Genomic DNA, 26,474 nt, shown 5'->3' with positions numbered 1-26,474 from the left:
CCCAAGTTACAGAGCTGAAGTGATACACATTTTATTTTGAACCGATGCAGCTACAGTTGTCCTCATCCAACAGGGTGCGGCCTGCTGCGTTCGTTTGTTTAGATGCCGTTAAAATACCACAATGACTTTTCCTACAAAAACCCATTACACAGAATAATAAGGTATACAGAAGAACAGTATGTTACAATAGTACAAATGATAAATTATATTATACAGTTATAATGCCAACGGGTTGAGCACGTATCCAATAAAAAAAAAACCAGCCTGCTCCCAGTACTATGAGAAGGGTAACTAGACAGACATGAAAAAGAATCAGGGAGGCTGTTTATGCATATAAAGACAGACAGCCCATAAGGTCAGTTAGTCCTCTTGATAAAAGCATAGTGAATACATAAACACGGAGGAGCTCGCTACACACAGGCCACATTTTCACTGCACCATAGCCACGACTGTGAAACTGCTGCCAGGGATCAAGAAAAAGTGTTCAACTGCAGTGTCCTCTGACTGTTTGGGAGTGCTCAAATTGTTCAAAAACAGTAAAGGCTTTTTTTTTTTTTTTGTAAATGCATTAATAACAAACTTTTCCCACAATCGCTGGAGTAGAGTTTAAGGTCAGGCCGCAGTGAAATACAGGCCTGTGAGAAAGTGACACGTCTTAGCTAGAATATCATAGTAGCTTTTTAACAAACAAGACTATTAGCAAATCTAACTTTGCAAAACACGTAAAGCGTTATGTCTTCTTGTCTTTTTCACTTTTCCAACTCCAATTTTTGCATATATTTAGTTGAGATTAAAAATATTTGCTGGTCTGCAAGTAAGTGTAATAATCCATTCATTCTAGACCCCAAGCATTAAAAAAAAACAAAAAAAACACCACCACCGTCAGCATTAATATCAAATTCATACACACAGTTGGAGATGCCCCTCCTTTTGCCTGAGAAATGGTCTGCATTAAGTGGAAACATCCACGGTCCTGTGGTGTAGCTATCATACCACAGCAGACCATGAGGGGGCGCCAACCCACACCATAAAAGGAATAAAAAAAAGCCTTCCACAGTAACAACACAGGCAGGTATGCTGACAGAGCTGAGGAGACTACAGTGTAGAGAAAAGGGGTCTATACACCAGGTGCAGCTCATCTTTAGCCGTTTTGCATCAACCAATAGAAGAGAGAGATGCTCATCTTGCTGTTAGTAAATGCGCTGATATTCAGCCAACAGTAACACTTTCTTACACAAACTGCAAAAAATGTAAAATATTTCTGAAATATAAAACAATTTGACGATGGAGTCTACGACACTGTGAGCATCCATAAACCAAAAAGAAAAATGTCAGTGAAGTGTGACCCTACTGTTCAAAGTACGGCATCCTCAGAAATCACAGTCGCTATGACTTTGGTAACAGTTGTGCTTCTAAGAGAAGAGAATTACATCGCCTACCCATAGGGTGAAAAACTAGAATGACAGAAAATAGACAAAAGAGAGACTAAAGATGACACATGGCTTAGCTAGTACATGGCTCCAAAACTCAGAAAAGGCTTGGCTATGGATTTACATCTAACGAGTAAATAACAAAAAGTAACCAACAAAATGAACAACTGCTTGTTTACAAGAGATAACTCGCTGCTGTTTGCTGTGGGATTCCCTGTGCTGTCAATAGTCTGATCTTGGAAAAGCCCCGTTCGAGAGTGTGTGTGTGAGTGTGTGTCCACGCTGTAATGTTCTTGTAAATAGATTAGCCAGAGCAAATCCAGTCGGAGGTAAACTCTTCACAACACTGAGTGGCTGACATGCCCTTTAAAACCCGGAGCTTTCTTTGCAACCTTGTCACCATAGTAACATTCCTCGATAAATGGCTGCACATTCGTACACACATGCGCACACTCACACACACTTAAGGCTGATGATGCCTAAATTACCCCTTGTTTTGAGTTGCACTTCAGAAACTAACTTGAGCTAAATGTGAGTAGAGTTCCTCTTAACCGAGTGAGAAATGGAAAAAAAAAAAAAAAAAAGCTCATTAAAGTACACTTGGAAGCTAAACATATCTCACACACAAACTTCACACACACGCACACACAACCCTCCCTCATCCCTTTGACCCTAGTAGCAAACTTAAAAGGAAAACAACTGTCCCAAGATGCCTCGCTGCATCCATGTGTTCAGATAGCAAAATACTGATGCCATCACAGTTTGTGTCTTTTCCTCTGAACACACACTGGGCGAAACTCAGTGGTAAATGTATCAACATGTAGCCGTTAGTATCCGAGCAGTAACAGTACACCTGCATATGTGCACGCACACACAAACAAAAACAACTGTTCACTCATCATGTCCACCTTTAGGGGTTAAAAAGAGGGTTTATCTCCTCTGAGAAGCGTTCATTGTTAATCCAGTGACCCGCTGAGGTCAAAGTTCATGTGGAGGGTCAGAGAAAAAGGTCCAAGGTGAGGGGAAGTGACCAGACGAGAGTTGTGACTGAGTGGTACCAAGAGCCGAGGCAGTGTGTGTCGTCTCGGTCGTTTTAGCGGCTCGACTTCCTCCCTAAGCTAAGGTGTAACGGTGAGCCCAACAGTCGCAGAAAGAAAACCAAAAAAAAAGCCAAAAATTGTGCAAAATTCCTGCTTTGTAACACACGCATACACAGAGTATAAACACATCTGACCATCTCTCATCCTTACTCCAGTGTGTGTAAGTAAAACTCACTGGAGTATACACAGTGTAAAAGTACTGAGATGTGCACTCTCTCACACACGCACACAAGCTGACAGGGCTTATAAAAGATTAGCTCTAGTGAAGAGATAAGATCCTGGCATTAGTACAGTCAAACTCTCCTGTCACTCCACCACAGAAGAGGAAAAGAGCAGTCCTAAGGGAAGAAGTACGGAAGAAGAGGCGAGTGAATGAGAGGAGGACAGGGAGGAGAAACTGTCCTGCCTCGGTGGAAAAACTGTAAACACCACTGCTACTCTTTAAAGTCTGTAGACAGAAGCAAACTCTTTGTGGTCATCAACATCGTCATCATATCAGTATGGAACACACAGGACTAGGCAGCTTTTAGCATAGAAAGAAAGAGGAAGAAAGAGAGGAGGAAGGGAGTGTGGTAAGGTTGGAGGAGGCCAGGCTGTGACCCGGCTAGGAGTTGGTTATAAATGAATAAATGGGATAAGACATCTCCTTGTTCATTTTGAAGCCTCTTAAGGAGCTGAAGTTGCAGACAGATGAGGGGTTACTCTGGGCCAAGTTGTCCCCCAGTCAACCCCTCACAAAAGGAAGGGGTTGGTGGTTCCGGCAGGCTGTGTTCCAGCATGGGGGGGCATGCTCATCAGTGGCTGGGGCATGGACATGGAGGCTGGGATTCCCGCGCTCATCCCTGTGCTCGTCCCCATCCCTCCCACAGCACCGACCCCCATTCCGGGCACAACATGGCCCATGGGGGCCATACCTGCCAGGGGGACCATGGTGATGGGCTGAGCGGGCATGGTGGGGAGGGATATGGGCTCTGCCATACCGCCAAAGCCAGAGGGCATCGGGCTGACGCGCATCTGGTTGAGGGTGGGGGGAGCTGGCTGGCTCACTTGGAAGGGGTTGGCATGGGGTGCTGGAGCTGGAGCAGAGCCACCTGAATAAAGACAAAGAAGCAACAATAAAGAATCGTATATTACTTTGCACGTTTGGTGGATTATGTCAAATTGACAGGCACTTTTTGTGGTATTTGGAGTACACCAAAACGAAGTAGTAGACTAAACTAGATCCTACTTGGGTTGAACATGAAACAGGAAAACGTGCTACTGTCATCTTATGGAGAGAATTCAGTGTGATTCATGTCTGCCCACTGAGTTTACACTAGTAACGGCAGGGCAGGGCCAGTGATTCAGCATTAAACAGTGCAGCCGTCTGTGACTGCCTGTGTGCTCAGGGCTGCATGTGTACGGCCATGTTTCTCCTGGCTTAGTGAGTACACTCTTTCACTAGCACATTCTTATCTAATCAGTCCGGATTAAGCATCGTGTTTACTTTCTCAAAAAAAAAAAAAAAAAACCTGTCTGTGACATTCACTTAAAAAGCTACTTGCTTTGCTTCACCTGTCTCATTCAACTAAATAATTAGATGTTTTAACATTTCTGGAATACAGATGGCATAAAATCTGTAAAAAGGATAGAAAGGAAGAACATTTCACAACATTTTTGAGAGACGTAAATCATATCTTTTTGCTTTCCCACCTGTTGAAGCCAAAAACGGGTTGACGACTGGTGCAGGCTGAGCTGGTTTGGTCACCAAAGAGTCCAGATTGACCAGGGCCGCATTGGGACCCAAGAAGGACTCTGGAGTCTTTCTGGTTGGGTTGGTGGTGACAGAAGTAGATGCTGAGGTGGGCAGGGGGTCGAACAGGTCCAGACTGCCACTGCTAGCCAGACTGACTTGGGAGGGGAGAGAGGATGCTATGCCCCCATCACCTGAAGAATAAGAGTAGAGCAGTCGTTGCATTTTACAAATTAATTATTTTCTTTTTGAATTGGAAAAACATTTAAAAAAAAAAACCTTACATCTCTTCTCATCTGAACTTGCGGTGCACAGATGACTAAAACTTTGTCATAATGTAAACATGGCTCAGGAATATAAAACTATCCAGTTCAAATGCGATACTTAAGAGTCACATTTCAAATAATTGATTTTCTCCTTATTCTTGCTGTCCACTCTTGATTTCTGAAAGTCACCATCTCATTAGTACACACACAAGTGTGCCCATCTGCACATGTGCAACCGCGTTCATATTTCACATCAAATAAAAATGAGCTGATGTAATAAAATGATAAGAAGATGCTATTATGCGAGGGCATCAGAAGCTGTTTGTTATGGCAGCAGTCAGACAGCAGCAGACACGTTTATTAAGGCACTCACACAAACCCAACATGCCAGTAACCACACAAACAAGGAAATGTCAAAGATGAAAATTGTCACAGAACAGGAACTAAGTTAGAGAGGAGCTAAAAATGTTCATGATGAGATCAGACTGTCCTAATGTGTATCAATGCCCTTTAATCTTGCACATTTTAGTCAGGAGATTCAGACACTAAACACTGTAAACAACTGTAGCAGTAGTTGTGCTTGTGATGAGATCGAGCAAAAGTCGGACACCAATGTCATCCTCCCACACTTAAACACTACAGCTAGACCTGAGCCAAACTACTCATGGGAACCCTCTCAGAAAACACCAACCTAAACAGAGATGTCAATGGGTTCGTTTCAGCCATTTTTAAAGATTTGTTTTTGGTTTAGGTGCACCAGAGACAATTTTACAAGTATGACAACAGATCTGAGAGGGTTTCAATAAATTGGATGAACCAGGTCAAAAATATATTTAGCAATGCGTACACAAAAGCTGCATCAGATTACACCACAGTGATATGAAACCAGACCTGAGCAAGCAGCTCATTTTCCAGCATTAGACACAATCACTGCAGAATTTGATTGCATTTGTAATGTAAAGTTACCCATTTGAAAACATGGCATCAGTGGTTCCAATTCTGCATTTGCTCACGTCTGGTGGTATTTACATACAAAGACAAGACATGTGTGTCTGTGTCCTGTACAAACATGTGAGTCTGCAACAGGCATCTTTTCAGACACTGAGGAAAAACAACACAGACTCCGTGTCATTAGAGAGACAAAGACAGGGTGAGTACCAGTGGGGACAGAGGAGGAAGAACGCAGGCTGTCAAACTCTGAGAAGTCTTCTTTGGACGTACCATTGGACGCACTGAACAGGTCAAAGTTACCTGGAAGGAGACATTGCATACATACACAGGGTACACACACATACAGAGAGGGCACATCCAATCACATTAACAGACAGCAGACACACACAAAGACAGATGGAAACAGACAACAAGTACGAATGAGTGTGGATAATTCGGTAAATTAAAAGATACAAATGAACACAATAAGCAACTGAAAGCACACAGATGGGCATAAACATGGAGGACTGTGCAATGTATGAGGATAGAATTTGAGGCATCAGCCAGCCACTGATGAGATATTCTTCAGTCTTAAAACTGAGAAAGTTTAGAAAGTTCAAATGTCCAATACTTCTCCATCTCAAATTCGCTGTTTTCAGATGGCAAGATTGCCACCTCATTTGTGGATGTAAAGTGGAGGTTGCGGTTGCTGGATGGAATGAATTTTCTAGCATCTGAACTAATGTGCTTTCCCTCAGGGTCACCTGTGTTGGAAGTCTTGGAGCGGGCAGCTGCAGAGCCCCACGGGTCAGAGGCAGGAGTGGAGTTTGGTGCCCAGGGATCGCTGCTCTTCATGGGTGGGACAGAAGGAGGTGCACCCCATGGGTCCACTGGGGCTGCTGGCTTAGGGGCAGATCCTGAGGAGAGATAGGGAGGTTTAGTGAGAAGAGAAGGGTAAATGCATGTGAAAATGTGGAAACTGGAAGATGCAAGTTTAAATGTAATGCATTGATCCCATTAGGCTCATTCATGAGACAGCAGTTACCCTCCTCACTATTATGATTCCAGCTTGCCTCGTAGCTTCATTCACTCATAAACCTGAGACTAAGCGATGCAGGAAAGCATCAAATTATTACTAGATAAGCTACGTTTCAGTTTAATCTCGCTCCACACACATGCTCCCATTCTTTAGATTGCCCCACTCTGAACAGGGTATTACATGTCTTACTCCCCAAGTCTGCCTCCCTGCACCGACAAGCCTCCACACTCCTTTCCTTCACAATATCATCCTCGAACACCCTCCCCCTTCCCCTAGTCTCAGCGCAGTAATGCTGCTGGGCCAGTGGAGCAGCATTCCTATTTAACAAAGAGTCACAGTCCTTCGAGCTGCAGGTGGAGAGCAGAGACACTTTTCTCTCTCTCTCTCTCACACACACACATAACTAAGTCTATACTTCTCAATGATGGTAAAAAGCATGTGGGTATCGTATGATGCGACCATTCATGAGGGAGTATCTATGTGTATATACCATAAGGCTGCCATGGGTCTGCCGATGCAGCAGCAGCTCCAGCTCCAGCTCCAGCTCCAGCCCCAGCCCCAGCCCCAGCCACAGCCCCAGCCACAGCACCGGCTCCAGCCCCAGTGCCCCATGGGTCAGCACTGGCACCAGGCTCTGGAACATCCATTAGATCCATCAAAGATGACTGTGGCTACAGAGAGACAGGGGACACTGGTAAGAAAAACTATGCGACAGGAGACTAGCAAAGCAAAAGAAAGCACTTAGACAAATAAAGAAATGTAAAAATGCAATGAGTACGGATACAGAGGGAATAGGTAAGCAGGAAAAATGTAGAAAGGACCATCTTCTGGCCTTTAGCTGCTACAGTACAAATACTGTTCAAACATAAGGATCACAGATGTCATTATATATTGAGGAAAACATAAGCCACAGTCATTCAGGCCTACTTCTTCAACACTTTAGCTCTGTCTGCCCTCAAACTCCAGCCAGCCAGCTATTCAGGCAGAATAATGACGAGTTAACTCGGCAGTCTGCAGCCAGTTAGTGGTTTCATTACTGCTACTGAAGGAGCAGACAGGGTCAGGCAGAAAAAGAGGACAGGGAGAGACAAGACTATTTCAGGAGCGTGTTTATGATAATGGAATAACTGAGTCACCCCAGTCTCCATGTTTGTATGCGTTGTACCTCTTTCTTCTTCTTGGCCAGTTTTGCTGAGCCAGGACCTTCTTTCTTGCTCTCCTCCAAGGCCATCTGTAGTCTCAGATCGTCCCCTCTGCGTATGCGCTCTTCCTAAATACACAAACACACAGAAAACAGTTTGTACTAGCAGCATATTTGCAACTTCTTTCATGTCTTCTTAAAATGTAGATTCAGTGGATTTACTATTGTAGACAGCATGACATTTGCAGGACAAATGCCTAATCAAGGACACTTTTGTACCTAATTTTCTTCTTGTATTTAGCCAAAGTCAAGATAATTAACCCTCTGAGACCATGCTTTCGTTTTTTGTTGTAAATTGCCTAAATTGGACCATTTGTCAGAGCAAGAAACACAAAGAATCATCAGATATTCAACTTTTCGATGGCTCTTGAACTAATCTTGTGTTCACGTAGAAAATTTACCAAAATGAAGGCTAAAATTATTACATTTTATCAACATTAGTTTAGTTAAGGTCTCACTTAATAATTTCAGATTTAAACATAAACCAATTGCACAACAAAAAAAAGTTACAACTAAGAAGGAACAACTGACTCAATGATACTTTAGGGATTTTTTTGGCTGAACTGCAGGGTGTTTTACACAAAGCAGAGAGAAGACAAGAATGGAAACCATTTCCAAATGTAAGTGGTAAAATATCTTTGGTATGTAAAGCCACTGTTTTTTCAAGTACTGACAACACTGATGAGCACTTGGAAGAATGTCGCACATGTTGCCTCCAGGTTTTTACATTTTTTGAAAAATCCATAAACAAAGAAATTCAACAATTGCTTTTTTTTTCTTTTATAATTTATGGCATTTTAAGTTTGTTAATCTGCACATAGCAGGTGTAGGACTTTATGCTACGTTGTGTTAGTGAGTAAAAATGTGGCAGAAGCAAAAAAAACAATTAGAAATTGCTTAGCGTCCAGAGGGTTAATGAACACAGAATTTCAATTTGTTTACTGGAAACAGGCACACAAAAAGAGAGGCGAAGAAAAGAAATGGCACATACGCATTCTGTCATGTTGGTGTATGTATTAGTGACCAGTATATGTACCTGCTCAGCGGCTTCTCTGCTCATGGCGAGCGCAAGTTGCAGCTGTAGCTCCTCCTCTCCACTGGTCTGAGGTCTGGCCTGCTCCAGCTCCGAACCCGTATTGGGGGACGTGGCTAACGGACACAAAATCTATGTTAACATCATTTCCACATGGAAGGCCATCCAATACTTCATATATTATAGACAGTAAAATGGCTATAGACATTCTCTGTGTGACTCCTTCAAAGTCAACTACTGTTACAATAAAAAACAATCACACATTTTGGACTAGTAAACAAAGTCAAATTTTATTTACAGTGTACAGAAATTGCAGTGTGTTTGTGTGAGCGCGTGAATATAGGTCTTCAGTGAGCATGTGAGGGATGTCAGTCCATTCAGCTTATTGGATTAGGTTGGACCATGTGGAAGCACAGAAAACACAGACACTGCACGTGGTGGGCAAACACAGACGCATGCTCTCTGGCTAGGAGAAAGGCATCACAACATGAGCAGACGTCATCAGGTTAGCCTACGTTGTCTACTTTAACTCCAAGTACAAAGGTGTGTTTGGAAACAGGAACGTTGTTGTTTCCATAGCAATTACCATATTGCCCATCATCATTTTCTCTCTACATAGTCACATCTTCTGCTTCACCATTTTTGTGTGAACATTGTGGGTGTACAAATGAGTTTTTACAGTAAATCTTTTTTTAGTCTGCCTAATTAATGATTGTCTATGTGATGTTTCATATGCAAAGATGTTTAACCCTTAATGACCAGTACCTACTGGGGGAAAAAAAAAAAAAACAGTGATGCGCACAATCTGCCTTGCTATGAACACAGACCAATCATGAATTGCTTTTCTGCCGATATGGACTCCCAAACATACTGTACATGCACACACTTAATGCTCATACATCCTGATCAAAATCCTGTGTTACCTTACACTGATATATTTTGAATGAAAGCAGCCTGAGAAACATTTGTAAAGAAGACCTTAAAAAACACTAACTTAAACATGACGCGGGGAAAGACTGATGGTTAGTTTCACTATATGACACGACTAACCACGAAACTTCACACTTTGACTGACATCTCTGTGTGAAGATATTTTTGGCAATATGTATCACATCAGCAGGTTTTCTATAAACATACAGAGTGAATGCGCGACATCAAAATGTTTCCATCGTGAGAAGATGGAACAAGACAGAGACATTTCCTTGAACAAATAAAGGCTCGAACCTTCTGCGAAATGACTGAAGAAAGATGATGCCAATCCAATACCCCTAAAACATTAATACTACTATTGTGCTCAATACAAAGCAATATTACATTCAATTTTTTTGCATGAAGCAGAAGAATGGCCAGTAAGAGCAACTAACCTTTATTATTAATGTTACTATCCTCCCTTTTTATTGTTTTATGTAAACTGCTGAACACTTGAAAGGGCTGCTCAGTGGAGTAGTGGTTAGCACTTTCGCCTTGCAGCAAGAAGATCCCTGGTTCGAATCCCAGGGTGGGCCTGGGATCTTTCTGCATGGAGTTTGCATGTTCTCCCTGAGCATGCGTGGGTTTTCTCCGGGCACTCCGGCTTCCTCCCACAGTCCAAAAATATGCTGAGGTTAATTGAGTTCTCTAAATTGCCCGTGGTGTGAATGCGAGTGTGATTGTTTGTCTGTATATGTAGCCCTGTGACAGACTGGTGACCTGTCCTGGGTGTCCCCTGCCTTCGCCCAAGTCAGCTGGGATAGGCTCCAGCGCCCCCGGCGACCCTAATGAGGATAAAGCGGTGTATAGAGGATGGATGAACACTTGAATTCCCTCGGGATTAAAGTATTCATCGATCCATAAGTATCCATCTATCTAATTTCAAGTAGTAGTACTGAACGGTGCAAATATGTTGGCCATATACAAGCTTCAGTTCACTGCAAAAAATCCAAACTGCCTCTGAGACAGCACCAATTGTATCTCTCGTTGTATAATCCCACACTAACTCCAAGACGTGGAGATAAGGACTTTGTGGGGGCATGCCATCTGTTGCAGGAAAACTTCTTCTAGCTGAAGCTGGTTATTGATGACTGTGGCAGCATGTTTGGGGTCACTGTCATGCTGAAGACTGACTATAGGATTGATCAGATGGCACTGTGAGAAGGCTAAAATCTAAACATGGAAAGAGTCTAAACCTTTAGAACAGTCCTGCATACTCCAAAAAATATATTCACTTTGGCTTACAACTTCAGCCTTAGATTTGGAACCTTATCTCTTTGTTCAAGTCTCCACGTTTCTCATTTCCTGCCTTACTCGTCCTTGTCAAACTCATGTTCCCAGTGCTCTGTCTGCAGGCTATGTATGTCCAGGGAAAGTGACCAGGGGTGAAGGTGTGTTTGTTTAGCTGATGGAACTCGACTCATGGCTTCAACATCAGCTCCACGCCTGCTTTAAATAGACAGTGAACACAGCTGTACCAATGCTAACCAAGAGACCATGTAACCTGAGAGAACATGTTGGATTGATATGGGTTTATCTGACAAAATGAGCAAAACAAATACCCCACAACCTCAACTTTGATGTTCCGACAACATGCTGTCTATTTTGTAGATTTGCTAACACCTGTGATTAACAAACACAAAGGGAACCTTTTATCAAAAGCTCTCTTTAAATTTCACCAAAAACAAGCTAAGCTAATACAGACTGAACTGGCACAAAGAAACAACCAGTACAACACTTGGTAACAGCAAGACTGAAAGACAAATAAACAAAACTCAAAGCCAACTAAAACACCAGTTTCTTGCCCACCACTGTGGGAATGGACCATATATGGGTAGTCACAATTTCTTGGCACTCTGTACATGCACAGCTCTCCCAGTAAGCAGAAAAATATCAAAGTGCTTTATTTTCTGGATCAGTCTTCTAACCACTTCCTCTACCATTTGTCAGCTGTGCAAGAGGTTAATCCATACCATCTTCATTTTGGCTGTTTCTGTGATTAATGACATTGCAAATTAACACAGTGCAAAAACTAAAGGAAAATTATGAAGTAATAAAAAATACAACACATAACAATCACAGAGGATAAATTACAAAACTATATACATCTGATCTATGTACAGTTTGACATCAATCTGCGAAAAGGCCCTCAGACCATATGTACACACATGCTACATTAAACTTGCGCTTTGGGTTAATTAACTAGCTCTGTGTATTATATTTGCATTATATGGGTCATAAACATTACTGAGACATAACATTTTTCTCTGTAGAGCTAAAGCATAACTGAAAGAGAAATAAAAAACTAGAGCAAAACCTGCTTTTGCCATTTGTTGGTTAACCTCGGGGAAATTACAGATTAATTTAGGGTCTTTCACATACGTGCATGTGGCAATGACACACAGCTGTGGGTGTGGGATGACAGGCACAAATAATTTTTCAAAATTCTAAACAACAACATTAAAAAACAGTGTTAATATCATGCAGGAGAGAGCAACCACATATGAAATCAACAAAATTATAAAAAGAAGAAATCTATATTTATGATATTTTAATGTTTATGACATGCTTTAATGCTTTGGAGACTCGGGCCAACACCTGCAGGGCCATTCATTTACACCCTGTCTGGACAACAATACTCGGAAAGTTCGACTGGAATCCCAAAAATCCCCCCTGGCAACTCCCACAGCGATAGCCCGGCCTGCCTCCCATTGGCCAGCCTCTCCATCAGTTTTCTCCACTGATGACTCAGCTGCTGAAGCTTCCGCCTATGCGCCGCACACTCAAACATAACACAGGAATGTGGGCCACAAAGTAAAAGATGAGCGTGCACCCCAGGCTTCACGCAAGATTTGTGCAAGCTCAAACCACATGCATGGCAACAGACAAATACACTCCCATAGGCATGCACACACACACAGTTATCCTGCCGTGTACAAAGGACTGGGGGTCAGGGTGTGAAAGGAAAGGAGGCCAAAGTTCACTCTTTCATTCCATTTTCACTCCTCTTACCCCTCTGTCCCTTTCCCTATTTCCTGACTGTGATTTCAGTTTCTTTTCAACTTGAACTCCCTTTCACTCCATCATTCTTTCAGCCTATTTAACCTCAAAGTCCCAATTGGTTATTCTCTGTTAGTGTGAATCCAGTTAAAAAACACCAAGAAAATCAGCATTTTATTAACAAAAAAACATCACCAAGTGCATGTGAACCAAAATAATATTTGCCCAGTTGTAGAATAATGTGTGTGAGATGAGACCCAGCTTGGATTAGACCTCTGAGATACAATAAACTGGCCCTCGGTGCCCTCTGTCTATCCTGATACACTGTCTGTCACTGTCACTCTGTCTCTAGAGAAATGAGGTTATCATTGAAAAGAGGACCAGATTCCTCTGTCATGTGGATGAAAGATGATAGAGGGGGTGCTCTCCTTCCTCTTCTGTGTTCATGTGTGTGTGTGAGAGAAAGACAGAGAGCTGAGGAATGCAGCCCTACTGCAGGACTGCAAGCCAGACACAGAACAGGGGGAGGGGCAGTTTTCAGGATGTAGGCCAAAGTTACACCAACTGGGATACAATAACAACAACGAAGTATACTGCATTATATGTGTTGCATAAAGAGACAAAAAAGAGCCCTGTGTGTTTGCATGGTAACTGTACGCTAATACTCACAGCCATGGTAGGAAGCAGGTGAGCCCTCTGATCGGCCATACTCTTCACTATAGGAAGTGGAAAGGTTGGGTTGGGACGAGCCTCGACCAAAACCCATTTGACTGCTGCCTGTGGACACCTGGGCCATACGCTCTTTGGTCTTCAGAGCCTGAGACCTAGCGAGATAAAAAGGATAACAGTATACGTTCGATCATCAGATTCTTCAAAGTGTCTAGCATGAAGTCCAAAAGGAAAAGTCAGCATGACACACAAGAAAGTCTTTGGTCTCTGGAGCTCTTGAGATTAAATCTATTCTCAAAACCACCCTGAATACCAGGGTTTCGATTGGTTTCATTTCTAAAAAAATGAAACTCAAATTAGTAGTATCAATCTGCAAATACTGCAAAGCCCTATTTTTGTAAACCTTGTAAATGACCATACAACAGCGTAATAGTATAACATGACTTTGAATGAATCGACTCTTGGCAACAAACCAAGTGGGTGAAAAAAAATGGGCATAAGTCAAAAGTTCTCAAGCTCCCAGAAGAAATACTACCCATACTTATGTCATAAAGAGTATAATTCTAGAAATATGGACAAATACAGCATTATATTTTTGTTAACTTCCTAAGTGTTAAAACTTCTACATTTGCTGTAATAAAATAAAAGACAATTTCAAAGTACCAATCACAGACAAACATTTAAATGGTAATAGTCTGCAGAGCAACTCTACTGCACTCTAGACATGTGCAGAGGTCTCGTATGGTTCAGGTGTGGTTTGGTCGACTTTGCTGGGTTTCACCGTGAATGCTGAACGGCAGAGCAGTCAGCAGAAACAATGGTGAATAAAGTCTGCTGCCTCGACCAGCAACATGTAATTTGAAACACTGGCTCCACGGCTGATCATTCAATTCCTCAACTTTTCGGGGGCCACAGGGGAGAGGAGGCTATCACTGTCACATCTGCAACCCCACAGAACCGGATATCACTTGGTAAACTTGGAGCTTGAAACAGCTTTGTACAGTATTTTAGATTCAAGGGTGTAACGGCATCTAAGTATTAAATGTTCACTGAACCGGTGTGTGTGTGTGTGTGTGTGTGTGTGTGTGTGTGTGTGTGTGTGTGTGTGTGTGTGTGTGTGTGTGTGTATAAATGCAAGCTGAATGCTAAAATGTTAACTACTCTATTCAAATCTAAGGCTCTCACCTCTCTCCTTTAAGGCGGTCCTCGTCTTTGAGTAGGACCACTAGCTGCTTGCTCTTCTCCCTGACATTGATGCCCTGGTCTTTGCCGTCTCTGTCAATGTACTGGAAGTCCTTCAGAGTCTGGATGGCGAAGATGTTCTCTTTGCACTGCAACGCCACTCTCTCTGAGCCCGTCTTGATCAGGTAGTCGAGCAGGGTGAGTGCCTTGTAGACGTGGCGCCAGTTCTTTCCGTGGTCATTGAGCCGTTTCCAGATCATGTTCATGATTTCACTGAAGGCCACCACATTGTATGTAAGGTCTGCGATCTCAGACATGAGTGAAGATGATGGGCCCCAGGGGTCATTAGACGTGGCCTCTCTGACTTTCTTCTCTGCTTCAGAGTAGTTGTTAACCATGTTCTTCATCTGCCGGCGGATGGTGCTTGACATGGTGGCGGTGAAGATGAGACAGACAAAAAGTAAAAAAAAAGTAAACTCTCACACAGGAGAGGAGCTACAACACCGATTGCGTTTGGAAATGTGTGTATGCTTCCGGTGAAGCTCGTGTCGTGTCCGCACGTCTGCGTCCTTTCTCACGACGTTAATCTTTTTGTGTAAAAGTGTGTCGTGTGTTTGTTTTTGAGGCGTCTCCAGGCCAGTGCAGTGTTCCTGAGTCCTCTAGAACAGCGTCTGTTAAAACCATCTCCACACACACAGTGCAGGCTGCACACATGACCATGCCATCACCTGGGAAATAACAGACAGGTAACAGGTTAGTTCAAGGAGGACAACAAAAGGCATATAGGAAAAGAAAACATATGGAAAAGGAGAAAGAAATTATAGATTTTAAGCCAAGGAGTGAACGCTAAAAAACTTACTTCAAGTCGCTTTCTGTACGTAGTTGTACTCCTCTGTCCTATCAAAATGTTAGACACCATAAATTCTTAAACATCTGCGCTAAACCCGAATGTCTTTCATGAAGGTGTTATTGTAATGCCCATTCCCACAACTAAACAATTAGATTGTGCTGATTTGTATTTATAAGAGCAGCTGTAGTGCCTTCCTTTTTGAAACTAGACAAACAACATGTTTCATAGTTTCACACTGAGATAAGCAATTTCCATGCCTGCCTCTTTCACGTTATACAAGGCCCGGATGCTGTGACCAAGAATTGTGTTTCCATTTTTATAATCTCACTTGAGTTTACAGTAACTTGACACAACGGCAAATTACAAGGCAGGGTAGTCAGGTCTGTGTGGTCATGCTATTCCAAAGTTTTTCAGAAGTCTTCAGGTGGCGAGTTGCTCACTGGGTGGGCTTGGAAGACAATCAACACGTACAGACAACACTTCAAATTCAAGCGCATGCCATTTGAAAAAGTCTGCAATACTCTACCTTAGATTAACAAAGCATCTCAATGCTGAGTTATCAGTTCATTAAGTATAGGGTCAGGGTTATGCAAAGCTACACTGCAAATGTTCAGTTTTTGGCAACACTATATAATGTAAATGTGAACAGAAACAGCAGATCACACATGCATAATGTTTCTCTGAAATGTAAGGTACTGTAAACCTTATTGGTTCTGAAACCAACATATTAAGGCAAATCTATTCAAAGTAGACAAAAAAAGTCAATTTTAGCAGCTGAATTTAGAACACTATAGTTTAATTTCAGATAAATTCAAGCATTATTCTCAAACAGTCAATTCAGATCATAATGCATTTCTGTCTATATTCTCTTGCAGCACCACAGGATTAACAGTAAAAACGTGTTTCCACCCTTCGGTGGGTGGCAGGGGAGATAAACCATTTCCAGTCTGCTGATGACTAGAGGAGTGACTGATGACGCCTCTGTCCTTGTTTCTCAAAGATCAGCAGCCCAGCTACTAATCACTTCCTGACTGACACACAGACAAGTATGGATAGTGGGTGGAGACTCACAGCTGTGTAACTTGCACATCCGAGTTCCATATGAAACCTTTTGACCATGAAACACTGAGCCTTATAAAACACACATTTACAGTTATGTGTGTCCTAATTGCCAAGTAGTGTTCATAGGTTTATGTGATAAATCGCTGCTTGGAAAGAAAAACAAAGTATTTCAGTGAAATGTGATACTCTAATACAGTTTAAAGTCAGATGGAAAAGGCAGCACACTACCATGAGCGATATCAGCACAGTTACAATTCAAATGCAACTAAATTCATTTAAATCATTTGTCTCAACACTAAACTGCAGTTTAGTTTTTTTCTGTGCCTGCTGTTTCCCTGTGTACCATCTAGGGAGACCTCTGATGACTTATCATATACGGTAATCCGATCTCTGCACCAAGCATGCACCAACAGGCCCCACAACCAAGAGCTTCCACGAAGAGAAACGTGTAAAAATGATTAGATGTCTATGCAGACTATGCGGTACAATGCAGCAATTATTTTCCACAGTTTTGACAGTAGTAAGTAGCCATGTACACTGACACTTGTGTATTGTTTCAGAGAGTTCCCTGCCTCGCAATGCCATGGAAAGACAGCTGGTGGTGGACAAGGGTGAGGAAACGAGTAGCGCGAGTGTATTTGGGGGGTAAGAAAACAACTTGGCACATCCCATAAATTCACTTAACGCCTGTGAAACGTGATTCCTGTGAGCATGCCCCCCCAAGCATTTCCTCGTCACCCTCCTCCTCACCCTGCATCCGCATGAATACAGCCCAGACCTAATGACACATCTGCTGCTATAATCACCTATTCACCCGTAGCAGACAGGAGGAAGAGAGGAGAGTCTGTCTTGTCCATCCCACCCTCCTGCGCCCCCTTCACATCCCGGAACAACCCCCACCACCACTAGTCATCCCCAGCACACATTCGTTCAGTCCTTCTATGCTTAGTTCTCTCAAGGCCCAGAAGAGACAGCACACAGGACTTGCTTGTGTTTGTGCAGAAATGCATATTCATGCCTCAGTGTAGGTTAATTATACCCAAATGCCTGAGACTGTTATCATTATTGCCAAACTCTCAGTTTGACATGTAGAAAAGGAGGGCAACCAGGAAATTACAGAGTCCTGGTGCAGCTTTTTACAACATCAAAACTCAAACACATCTGCTGCCAACCTCTCCATATCTGACGAACGTACATCGAAACTGAAGAGATACTCAGTCCAGCTCCTGTTTGTAATTCAATCACAGCTATACCTCTTTGGATTGTTACCCACATGATAAATTATTTTGTTATCAGTGAACTAAATATCAGATCTTGCGGTTGAGTTATATGTACATGAAACAAAACAGACTTGGAGATCTTTTACTGCCTGGTGGTAGTATTTGATTTACAGATAATCAAACTTAACACTATAGATTTTCTACCCACTACTACAACTTACATTTTGGGTTTAATGTTCATAAAATCAGCCCTGCCGATTGACAGATCTGACAGCTTTTACTGCCATAAAGCTGTCAAATTCATATAAAACTACGTATCTATTGATGTCGAGAAACTGACGGAATGGTGGCATCAGCAGAAAACTGTCAGTGTTCTGCAACTACAAATGTACATTTATGGTGGTCAAAGAGCAGGCACAGATTTTTTTGAATGAAGCAGAGAAATGACTTATAATGCAGATCAAACGAAAATAATAACCACTACCATTACCTCTGAAGTGGATATGGACACAGCATTAACTGTGACATGCAAATTAAAATAAATTCAAATTAAGCCTTACTGTTGGATCCCGTTTTATTCAAACAACATCCTGGTGAACCTGGACATATTATTATAAGGTCAGTGCTTTACAGTGAAACAAAAATGCTTTTAAGTTATTATTTTGAAAGTAACCATCAAAAAATGGATGGATTGAATTTGCAGGACAACTGTGATGATACACGATTAAAAGACAAATGTCCCCAGTGTAATTCTAAATGCAATTTATCTCCTGTCAGCAATGATCAATCACAGAAATAGAGTTAAATAATCTGACCTGGCAGCATCCATCCAATGCTGTGGTGGTGCTAATCAACAGGTGAAATTCCCTCACTGAACTGCAAAACAAGTCATTTGAAAAAGGTGTCTACACCTGTAAGGTCAAGACATGGTCTAAATCAATGAACAGCATCAACAATATGAAGCTTGGCCAACTGCATTTTTGTGCTACCAGTATGCCAACTATCCCATACAACTTTAATTACAGCTAACTAGGGCTGCAACTAACGATTATTTTGATAATCGATTAATCGGTCGATTATTTTTTTCGATTAGTCGATTAATCGGTTTACGCACTTACATTTTAGTTTTGCCTTTATTTTCCAATGTAAAATATTTATAAAGGGTCTATGTCATTCAGTGTACATTTTAAGAGCTTTTAACCATGTTACAATGTCCTAAATTCTTCAAAAACCTATCCAGAGTTGGATTTTAGTGTGTCTCAATTAGCAGCAATCAAAACACTGACTCATCAACACATACATATTCATACAACCATCCAACGTCACAAGATCTTAAATGAAGTTTCACCAAGGCAACATTTATACTTTAAAAACATCTTTCCTGTAGAGAAGCATTTTCTGGGCACCCATGTATTTTAAGCTATACTACAATAATATCACAAGTAAGGGCTCCAAAAGTAGTTAACTAAATTTAAGGCAGTAATTTGAGAACAGAAAGAAAATAGAAACAATTTTACTGTTAACTGCATTTTATTTTGTCCAAAAACAAACAAACACAGATTTCACCTGAGAACGAGTTTTATAGCTTATAAACGTGCGGTGAAACTGTAAACAATAAAGCGCCATTTCAGGATCCTAAATGGAAGTCATATTTTTAAGAGTTTTTAAAAAACAAACAAAAACTGAATATTTAGAGAAAACAAGTGCATTTTACAAACAATGTAAACAGTCTAATGAATGAATCATGAACTTTGCATTGCAGTGCAAAAATGTTAGCATATCTACATGCTCTGGGCTAAGGCCAGCTCTCTTTTTAGAGGCTATATTCCCTGCTGCAGAAAACAGCCGCTCTGCTGGTGTAGTAGTGCTTGGTATACAGATGTAGGACTTTGCTAACCTTGACAAAAAGGGGTATTTCACCTCATTTGACTTCCACCACTGTAACGGATTTTCTCCCTTGGAAACTGGTTTCTCACCGAAGTATGCGAGGACCTCCTGTCGGACTTTCCCAGTGAGTACACAGCCACTGAGCGTGAGTCTATGACGCTGAGTGACCATCACGTGACCTAAAGCACAGCAACCCATTGGTTGTTTGCTTCTTCTCCTGCAGTTCTGGTTGCGTAAAACCTACACTGGCTCATTACTGCCACACCTGGACACTGCGATTACAGGCTGGCTTAAAATATGCGCGAAACATGCCGCTTACGGTAAAAAAAAAGACTTATTAACCAACTAATCGATGACCAAAATAGTTGACTATTTAAATAATCGATTAAATCGATTAGTTGTTTCAGCTCTACAGCTAACCTACGCAAAGCGCTGAGTAAATGGCCTGTGAGAAAACTACAGAGCACACAAACAGTATTTTCATCTTATGATATGAAATTGTCAATTTCATATCATATTTAATTTCTGTATCATAAAGACTCAACATTGAAACACCAAGATTGGGGACAGAAAAATATGATCGAGACAGTGATGTGTGCAACAGAACTACATCAGTGGACAAGCATATTTTGTTTGGCAGAGAACTCACGGAAGTTGTTGCTGTGCTGCCAGTGTAATAAAAAGTTTTCCTCGTTCCCCCTTTCTCAACCTTTTGGCTGTGTCATGGCCTAAAGACATCTGACTGAACTCAAAACCCAGTAATGACTGCAAATGCACGTCAAGGAATAAGCGACGGCTCGACAAGTGATACACAAACACAAGTCAAACTTATCTTGAATGTGAGTGAGTCTTGGCAAAAACCTGGGTAAACTGTGATTGGCATTAAGGGTTGAGACGCAGTACATTAAGAACAGGTCCACCTTGTCACACAGAAAGAGTAAGGCATGATCTAGAGATAGGAGGCTTGCACAATCGGGGCCCGAGTGTGACAGAGTATATTTGTGTGAGTGGAGTGTGCAACAGCGTGACATTAAGTTATCCAGCCAGTTCCTTAACCGTCCATTTACTTGTTTTCAGTGACAATCCAGTGTAATCACAAGCATTATACACCAGTAATTAATCCTCGACTGCTCAGCCACCCAAGGATTAAGACAGTCATATATAGTGTGACCAAAACACAGTCAAACCGCTAACACTTGCTCCAAAAGCCCTAAAAGTGGCCATGAGTGTATCTGAGCTATGATGAGCATCAACCCTGACACAGTGCAGAGAAGACAGGACAAGAAGCCACCTCCTGATTCGCCTTTTGTCCTCCCTGGCTGGTGAAGACAGACAAAGCCAAGTCAGGACCGGGAGGAGGACGATGATGATGCATCTGTCACCCACTGTGACTGACTGATCATCCTGACAATAGACAAAGCCCTGCCCCTCACTCGGGCCACTTTAATATGGGTTAAATGTAACACCAGGGTGGAAAAACTCCCATCGAAACACCAGCATCTTCGACTATGTCCTGTAAAAATTAACCCTGCCACTGCTGATTAGCTGAAAGCAAATATTCTACAGCTTATCAGTCAGCTGGCTTGACCGACTGGAATGAAGCGAGTAAATAGACAGCGCCCACATCGTAAAGAATTCCCCGATAAATATAAATAAGTATGTCAAGTTTTACTTTGCTGCATAGTAGCAATTTAGCAGTCACCTATAAAAAAAGCACCCTGCATCGATGGAGAAAATATGAACTAAGACGCTCTTTAAAAAAAATCACGGCACCTCCTTGGACTGATGTGATTGATAGCACAAAAGCTAAAGTAGCTTTAGCTAACGTTCGTTTTTTGTGCTGCCTTTTACAGTCAAGTTACCCGTCTGTATTGCGAAATTATAAAAGGTGTGGAAGAGATTCAAGTTAGTGCAACGTCATTTTGAAATATCGGGTGAATAAACTAGCCCTCTTGCCACTTGGGGTTGTCGCTAACATAGCAAGTTTAGTGCAAACTTGCGGCAAGTACTTGCCGTTGGCTAGCAAGATGAGCTAACGAACAACGTTAACTTGCTTGCGTTGATTGAGTTCGCGTTAACTAGTTGCCTCAGCTCATTAGAAAAGTATATAACCCGATTAAAGTTATTTTTACTACATACTAAATGCCACATAGTTTTGCCACTGATGCACAGATTTGCGTCAGACGAGCCAACCGCTGACTAACATTAATACCTAATACGTTATCAAAACTTAGCTTTGAAAAAGTTGGATCAAAGCTAGCAAAGCTTCTGTTAGGTCAGTCACTCTACCTCTGTCCCACCAGTAGTTAGGATAGAAACACAACTGTTGATCACTCTTCGTCTAAATGTAAGTTTTACCATTTAATACATGAGCTCTTAGTCCCTACACCGAAATATACAACCGTTCTTGCCAGCTCCAAAACGTATTTTCTATGTTAAGGCAGCTCACTAGCATGCTAAGCTAGTTAGCACCCCCTTCAAGCTAGCAGCCAAGACGGGTGCTCGGTGGAGACATCACCAGAGCAAACTGGATTACAGGACACCCTGGAAAAACAAAACAACTCGACTGCCTTGAAAGCCGACGGTAACTTACCATAATTTTTGGGCTACGTCAGGCTCTATTGGTACTCCAGGGTTACACACCCATTAAATATTCGGGCAAATTCCAAGGGTAAAAAAAATCAAGACAGAGTACTTATTTCGGCGTTCAAGGAGCTTGTTGCGCCTCCGCCTAGCTATGCGCTGCTAATGCTAAGCCAGCTAAAGCCAGGACTACACGTATCTCCTCCTCCAGAACATGGCGGGCGGAGCGGAGGGGGTGGGGGGTAGCCGGGAAGGGTGTGACCAAGTCGGCTTGACTTGCCAGGGGCACAGGCAGACCCTTCATCCCTGCTGAAAACTGCAGTCATGTCACCCAGCAAGTACTGTGTGAGTTTACAGCAACAGGGCTGTTATGTAGCCATTACAATTCATATGATGATTTCAAGTTTTGGGAATGATGACTGTGGGCCTTCTTGCTGGAGGAATGCAACTACAAAACACACCAGTGTCAGTTAACATATTTTAACCTTCTCTGTTGTTTTAGCTGTTTGATCAAAGCTCTTGCAAAAATCTAGTTCCTCACAGGAATCATTTTCATTCTTTGTACAGGAAGTTATACCACAAAAGGATTTAAATGCACAGCCTCATTACACAACCATGTGCAAGTCATGATTTGCCAGTCCGAGGGATTGCTTTGTGTGTGTGTGTTGCAGGTGTGTCAGCCCAAACCGCAGACTTTGCAAGACAGCATTCCATCAGTTACTCTTTACCTCTGTTTCTGTTCAACCGTCCCATGAGCAGGGATTTAAACAGAGGGAGGGACACCTGTCACACATGTTTCAGACACACATGCACGAAATGCTTTTGTTTATTCAAATCAGCATCTAAGAATAGGCACATAAGGTTCCCTGAAATGTGTGCAGGGAGCTATGAATAGAATTCCATGTGCGTTTAAGTTGTAGATAGAGTGTGTAGCTTAAAAATAGATGTGGGGATCAAAACGTCACAATTTCACTATCTCTGCCAGCAAACACAGCAAAGTTGCCAACAGCCCAACTACAGTGTGGCCGATGCGATGTCTGCAAGCTGTTTTTTGGGGTTTCTATTAATACACCATCCTGGCTGGCAGTCACATTTTATTCTGGTCTGTCATCATCTTTCTTTATATAGAGCTTCTTACTAAAGTTTTTTCACTCTCCCTGCTATGTTCAGAGAGCAGGATAAGCCAGAGGAAGCCTAAGCCAAGCTGATTTAGGTGTGTTGCTCTCTGCATGAGAGTGAAAAAGAGAGATTGGCTTGGAGATCCTGGTGTGAAAAGACTTTTCAAACAATACAAGGACACTGTTTTATTTCTTAAAGCAAAATGAGCGGAAATTTCCAGGGTATGATGGAAGGAAAATGATATTATTATTATAAACTGATGGGATTTTTATAATAGGTTGCTTAATTTCAGGAAAAAGATAGAGAGGTTCTACCCATTATTACCAAAAACCAACTGATTATTACCAAAAATGATTCACACAGTGTCTTTTGTGTTGAAATTTCCGCTGATCTGAGCGGATGACTCATCAAGCTCGACTTCCAACATCTTCATGAAAAGCAGAACTCCTGAAACACAGCCAAATATATTTAGTTTTTACGAGAACCATTATACAAGAGAAATATGCACCAAAGTAGGTCGTGTCACACATTTGCGCCATTAAATATACAAATATATGTGGTAAATACTTACTTCCTCTGCAGCATGTGATCAAAGATAACCTTGCAGATCAAATTAAAGGGTAGACCAGATATCCACCTCAGGAGATTATTTTGCAAACAAATGCAAATTTATCTAAATTTAAAATTTCACCTTGACGTATTAAAACGTTCACTAATTCCTGTTATCGCCTTTAATTATCGCGTTTAATAGCAAGGCACATGCTTTCTTATCACAACCGAGTTTTATCACATTTGTTTCATTGCCAATTACAGTTTGTGCAAACATTAAGTCCTGTGCCAACCCGTCAAAACTACTGTGCTTTTTATTGGTTAGTGAATGCATTAAAGTTCAGATATGTCATTCAAAGTTTCCTCACTCATCTGCAGATCTAATTTCACCCACTAGAGGTCAGGAGTGTTCTATTATTTATTTTAATCTGAGGTATTGGTTGCACTGTGGAGGTAACTCAGTGGTCTTTCTGCCAAAACCCCCTGTAGCCATGTGTGTCCTTTAACAAGTGATTAGCATTAAAGCCATTACAGCTCATTAACATTAAATCACCCTCATTTACAACACCCACACCCTATTAGACCCTCGTTGGGCCCACAGCTCACTTTCTGCACCTTTATGTCAAATGTACCAAGCAGGGTTAGTCCTGATCGCATAAAAGTGTAGTAACAGAACAGGATAACTGAAAAAAAAACAGTATCATATGGAGCTGATCGATAAAATCCTTCAAAATCATGTCTAGGTGCGACACAACATTACCCCTCTTCTCAGCCTTTTTCAAAATGGGAAAACACCAGAACATACACCCCCTGTCAAAAGGTTTGAGACGGGTTTTCATTCAAATGAATGAGAACCCGTCTCAAAACTTTTGACAGGGGGTGTACATCAGACCTACAGCTAGTGTTAATAAGGTGAAGCTCCTAATGTCATGTTTTTGTCAGACTCGCCTCGTCTAACTCTCATCATGTAACTGTGAAGTGTTTATCGTACACCAGCAGTTCAGGCACAAAGGCAGCGACGCCTGTGAGTCACGTTCATTTCAATACCATTCAGCAGTATGTGAGAAAATGGGAGGTGCACACGAGGAAACTTACAGATGCATGTAACTGGTGCATCTCTTTCGAAACCTAAAAAGTTATGTAATGTGAAAAGGAGAAAAGAGTGGCGGGATTCAGTTATTGGCCTGCAGTTGCACGCTTGTTTCCAGATGAAGCCTAGATCAGCAGAAAAGAAAAAGAAAGAAAGCATGAAACAGGATAATGTATAAAATCTGCCACTCCTGCCAGCTTATTAGCTAAATCCTTTTATATGTAAATGTACTGTGCGTGGGATGACATAAATTATACCTGGAGAAGGTGAGCAAAAGAAGAAGTGCAAATTACTCCAGTAATTTATAGTTGCACATTCATAGTTACTCTGATGAACTCCCCTATGGATGTCATTTTGAATCAATGATAAAGTTCTGAGTTTTATCATATCGTATAACTAGTAACGGAAAGCTGACATAACATCTTGAAATCTAGGCCTCCTGGTGTTTGTTCAGTTCTTTGCTTCTTCGTGTTCCTGCATTCAAGTAACCTAGTCTCTCCTGTGCTTCAAGTCCTCCTGCTGCCTGCCTGCAGCTCTGCTTCGACCAGCTTCGCTTCATCAATCACAGCAGCTCTCCATCTCCGTTTGCTGCTCCACTCTGCACCTCCTCGCTTGCCTGCCTCTCACTCACTCACTCACTCACCCATCCGCCACCACCTGCAGTCACCCCCAACCTCCAAACCTGCAGTCATCTTCAGCCCTCAGCCTTCCCCATCAGTTCACTCCATCAAAACCTCCATGTTCTGCAAAGTAAACGTGGCCAACCTTTCATTCAGTCTGCTTTAGTGTCCAGATTTCCACCAGTTAGAACAGTTGTAACTTCAGCCCGTCGCTTTTGTTTGAACTGTTCAGTGAGTAACTTTTAGACCACAACTGATATGACTTGAATCAACATTTACAGCGGAAACACTAAGGAAGTGCAAAAAAGCCATACTTACTCAAGCACAGCCAGTTTCTTCTGCACAGTTTCATGCCAAATTTTACGTTTATACACAAATTGGAAACATTTTTATTCCGCCAAGGAACAAATGTGGAATTATGTGACGATAGCCATATGTTTGTCTGTCCGCCTTTTAGCAACATTATTCAAAAACAGAATAATAGATTTGGATGAAATTTTCAGGGAAGGTCAGAAATGACACAAGGACCAACTGATTAGATTTCGGCAGTGATGTGACTTATAGTCTGAATCCACAAATTTGTTAAAGATTTCTGGATCATTGCGAGATAGCACGGTGCCACTGTAACTATGACAAGAAGTGAGCGCTACGTCAGCTGCCTGCAGATGATCACATGATTGTCATCCTATTACAAATCAACAAACCTGGCAATAGCCAGATTAATAATTGTGTAGTACTTCATAGTACTCCACAATATCAATCTGGGACCGCTCCATGTAAATCCGTTCGGAGGAAAGAGGCACGGATTGGACAATGCAACAGTATGTCCCGCCTCTGACAGGTTTGTTTTTAGCCAATCGCGGGATCTTCACAACAAGCGGAGCCAATTGGTAGATTAAACTCTTACCAAAACCCGTAGGTAAAAAAGCACAAACATCTTTAC

The 26,474-nt window shown here is 41.9% G+C and overlaps 1 protein-coding gene across 3 annotated transcripts; it reads right to left on the bottom strand.

Moving 5' to 3' along the window:
- Positions 1–6: 6 nt before the first annotated feature.
- epn2 (epsin 2) lies at positions 7–22,367 on the bottom strand. 3 transcript variants are annotated; one of them, XM_022209403.2, is made up of 10 exons: positions 22,164–22,367; positions 14,555–15,279; positions 13,370–13,524; positions 8,735–8,847; positions 7,663–7,767; positions 6,988–7,168; positions 6,223–6,375; positions 5,687–5,779; positions 4,223–4,456; positions 7–3,621 (listed from the first exon to the last, which is right to left on the bottom strand). In XM_022209403.2, exons 2-10 carry the CDS (start codon positions 14,980–14,982, stop codon positions 3,263–3,265), a joined length of 1,821 nt encoding a protein of 606 aa, XP_022065095.2. In that variant the 5' UTR covers positions 14,983–15,279; positions 22,164–22,367; the 3' UTR covers positions 7–3,262. The 3 variants fall into 3 exon arrangements, with proteins under 3 accessions (XP_022065095.2, XP_022065096.2, XP_022065097.2); XM_022209404.2 differs by having other exon boundaries at positions 5,750–5,779; positions 22,164–22,366; XM_022209405.2 differs by lacking the exon at positions 5,687–5,779 and having other exon boundaries at positions 22,164–22,366.
- Positions 22,368–26,474: the final 4,107 nt, after the last annotated feature.

The sequence above is a fragment of the Acanthochromis polyacanthus genome, chromosome 21 (assembly GCF_021347895.1).
Source record: "Acanthochromis polyacanthus isolate Apoly-LR-REF ecotype Palm Island chromosome 21, KAUST_Apoly_ChrSc, whole genome shotgun sequence".
In the NCBI taxonomy this organism is placed as follows: Eukaryota; Metazoa; Chordata; class Actinopteri; family Pomacentridae; genus Acanthochromis; species Acanthochromis polyacanthus.
The sequence above is the reverse complement of the archived record's forward strand: the minus strand, read 5'-3'. Positions and strand labels throughout refer to the sequence as shown.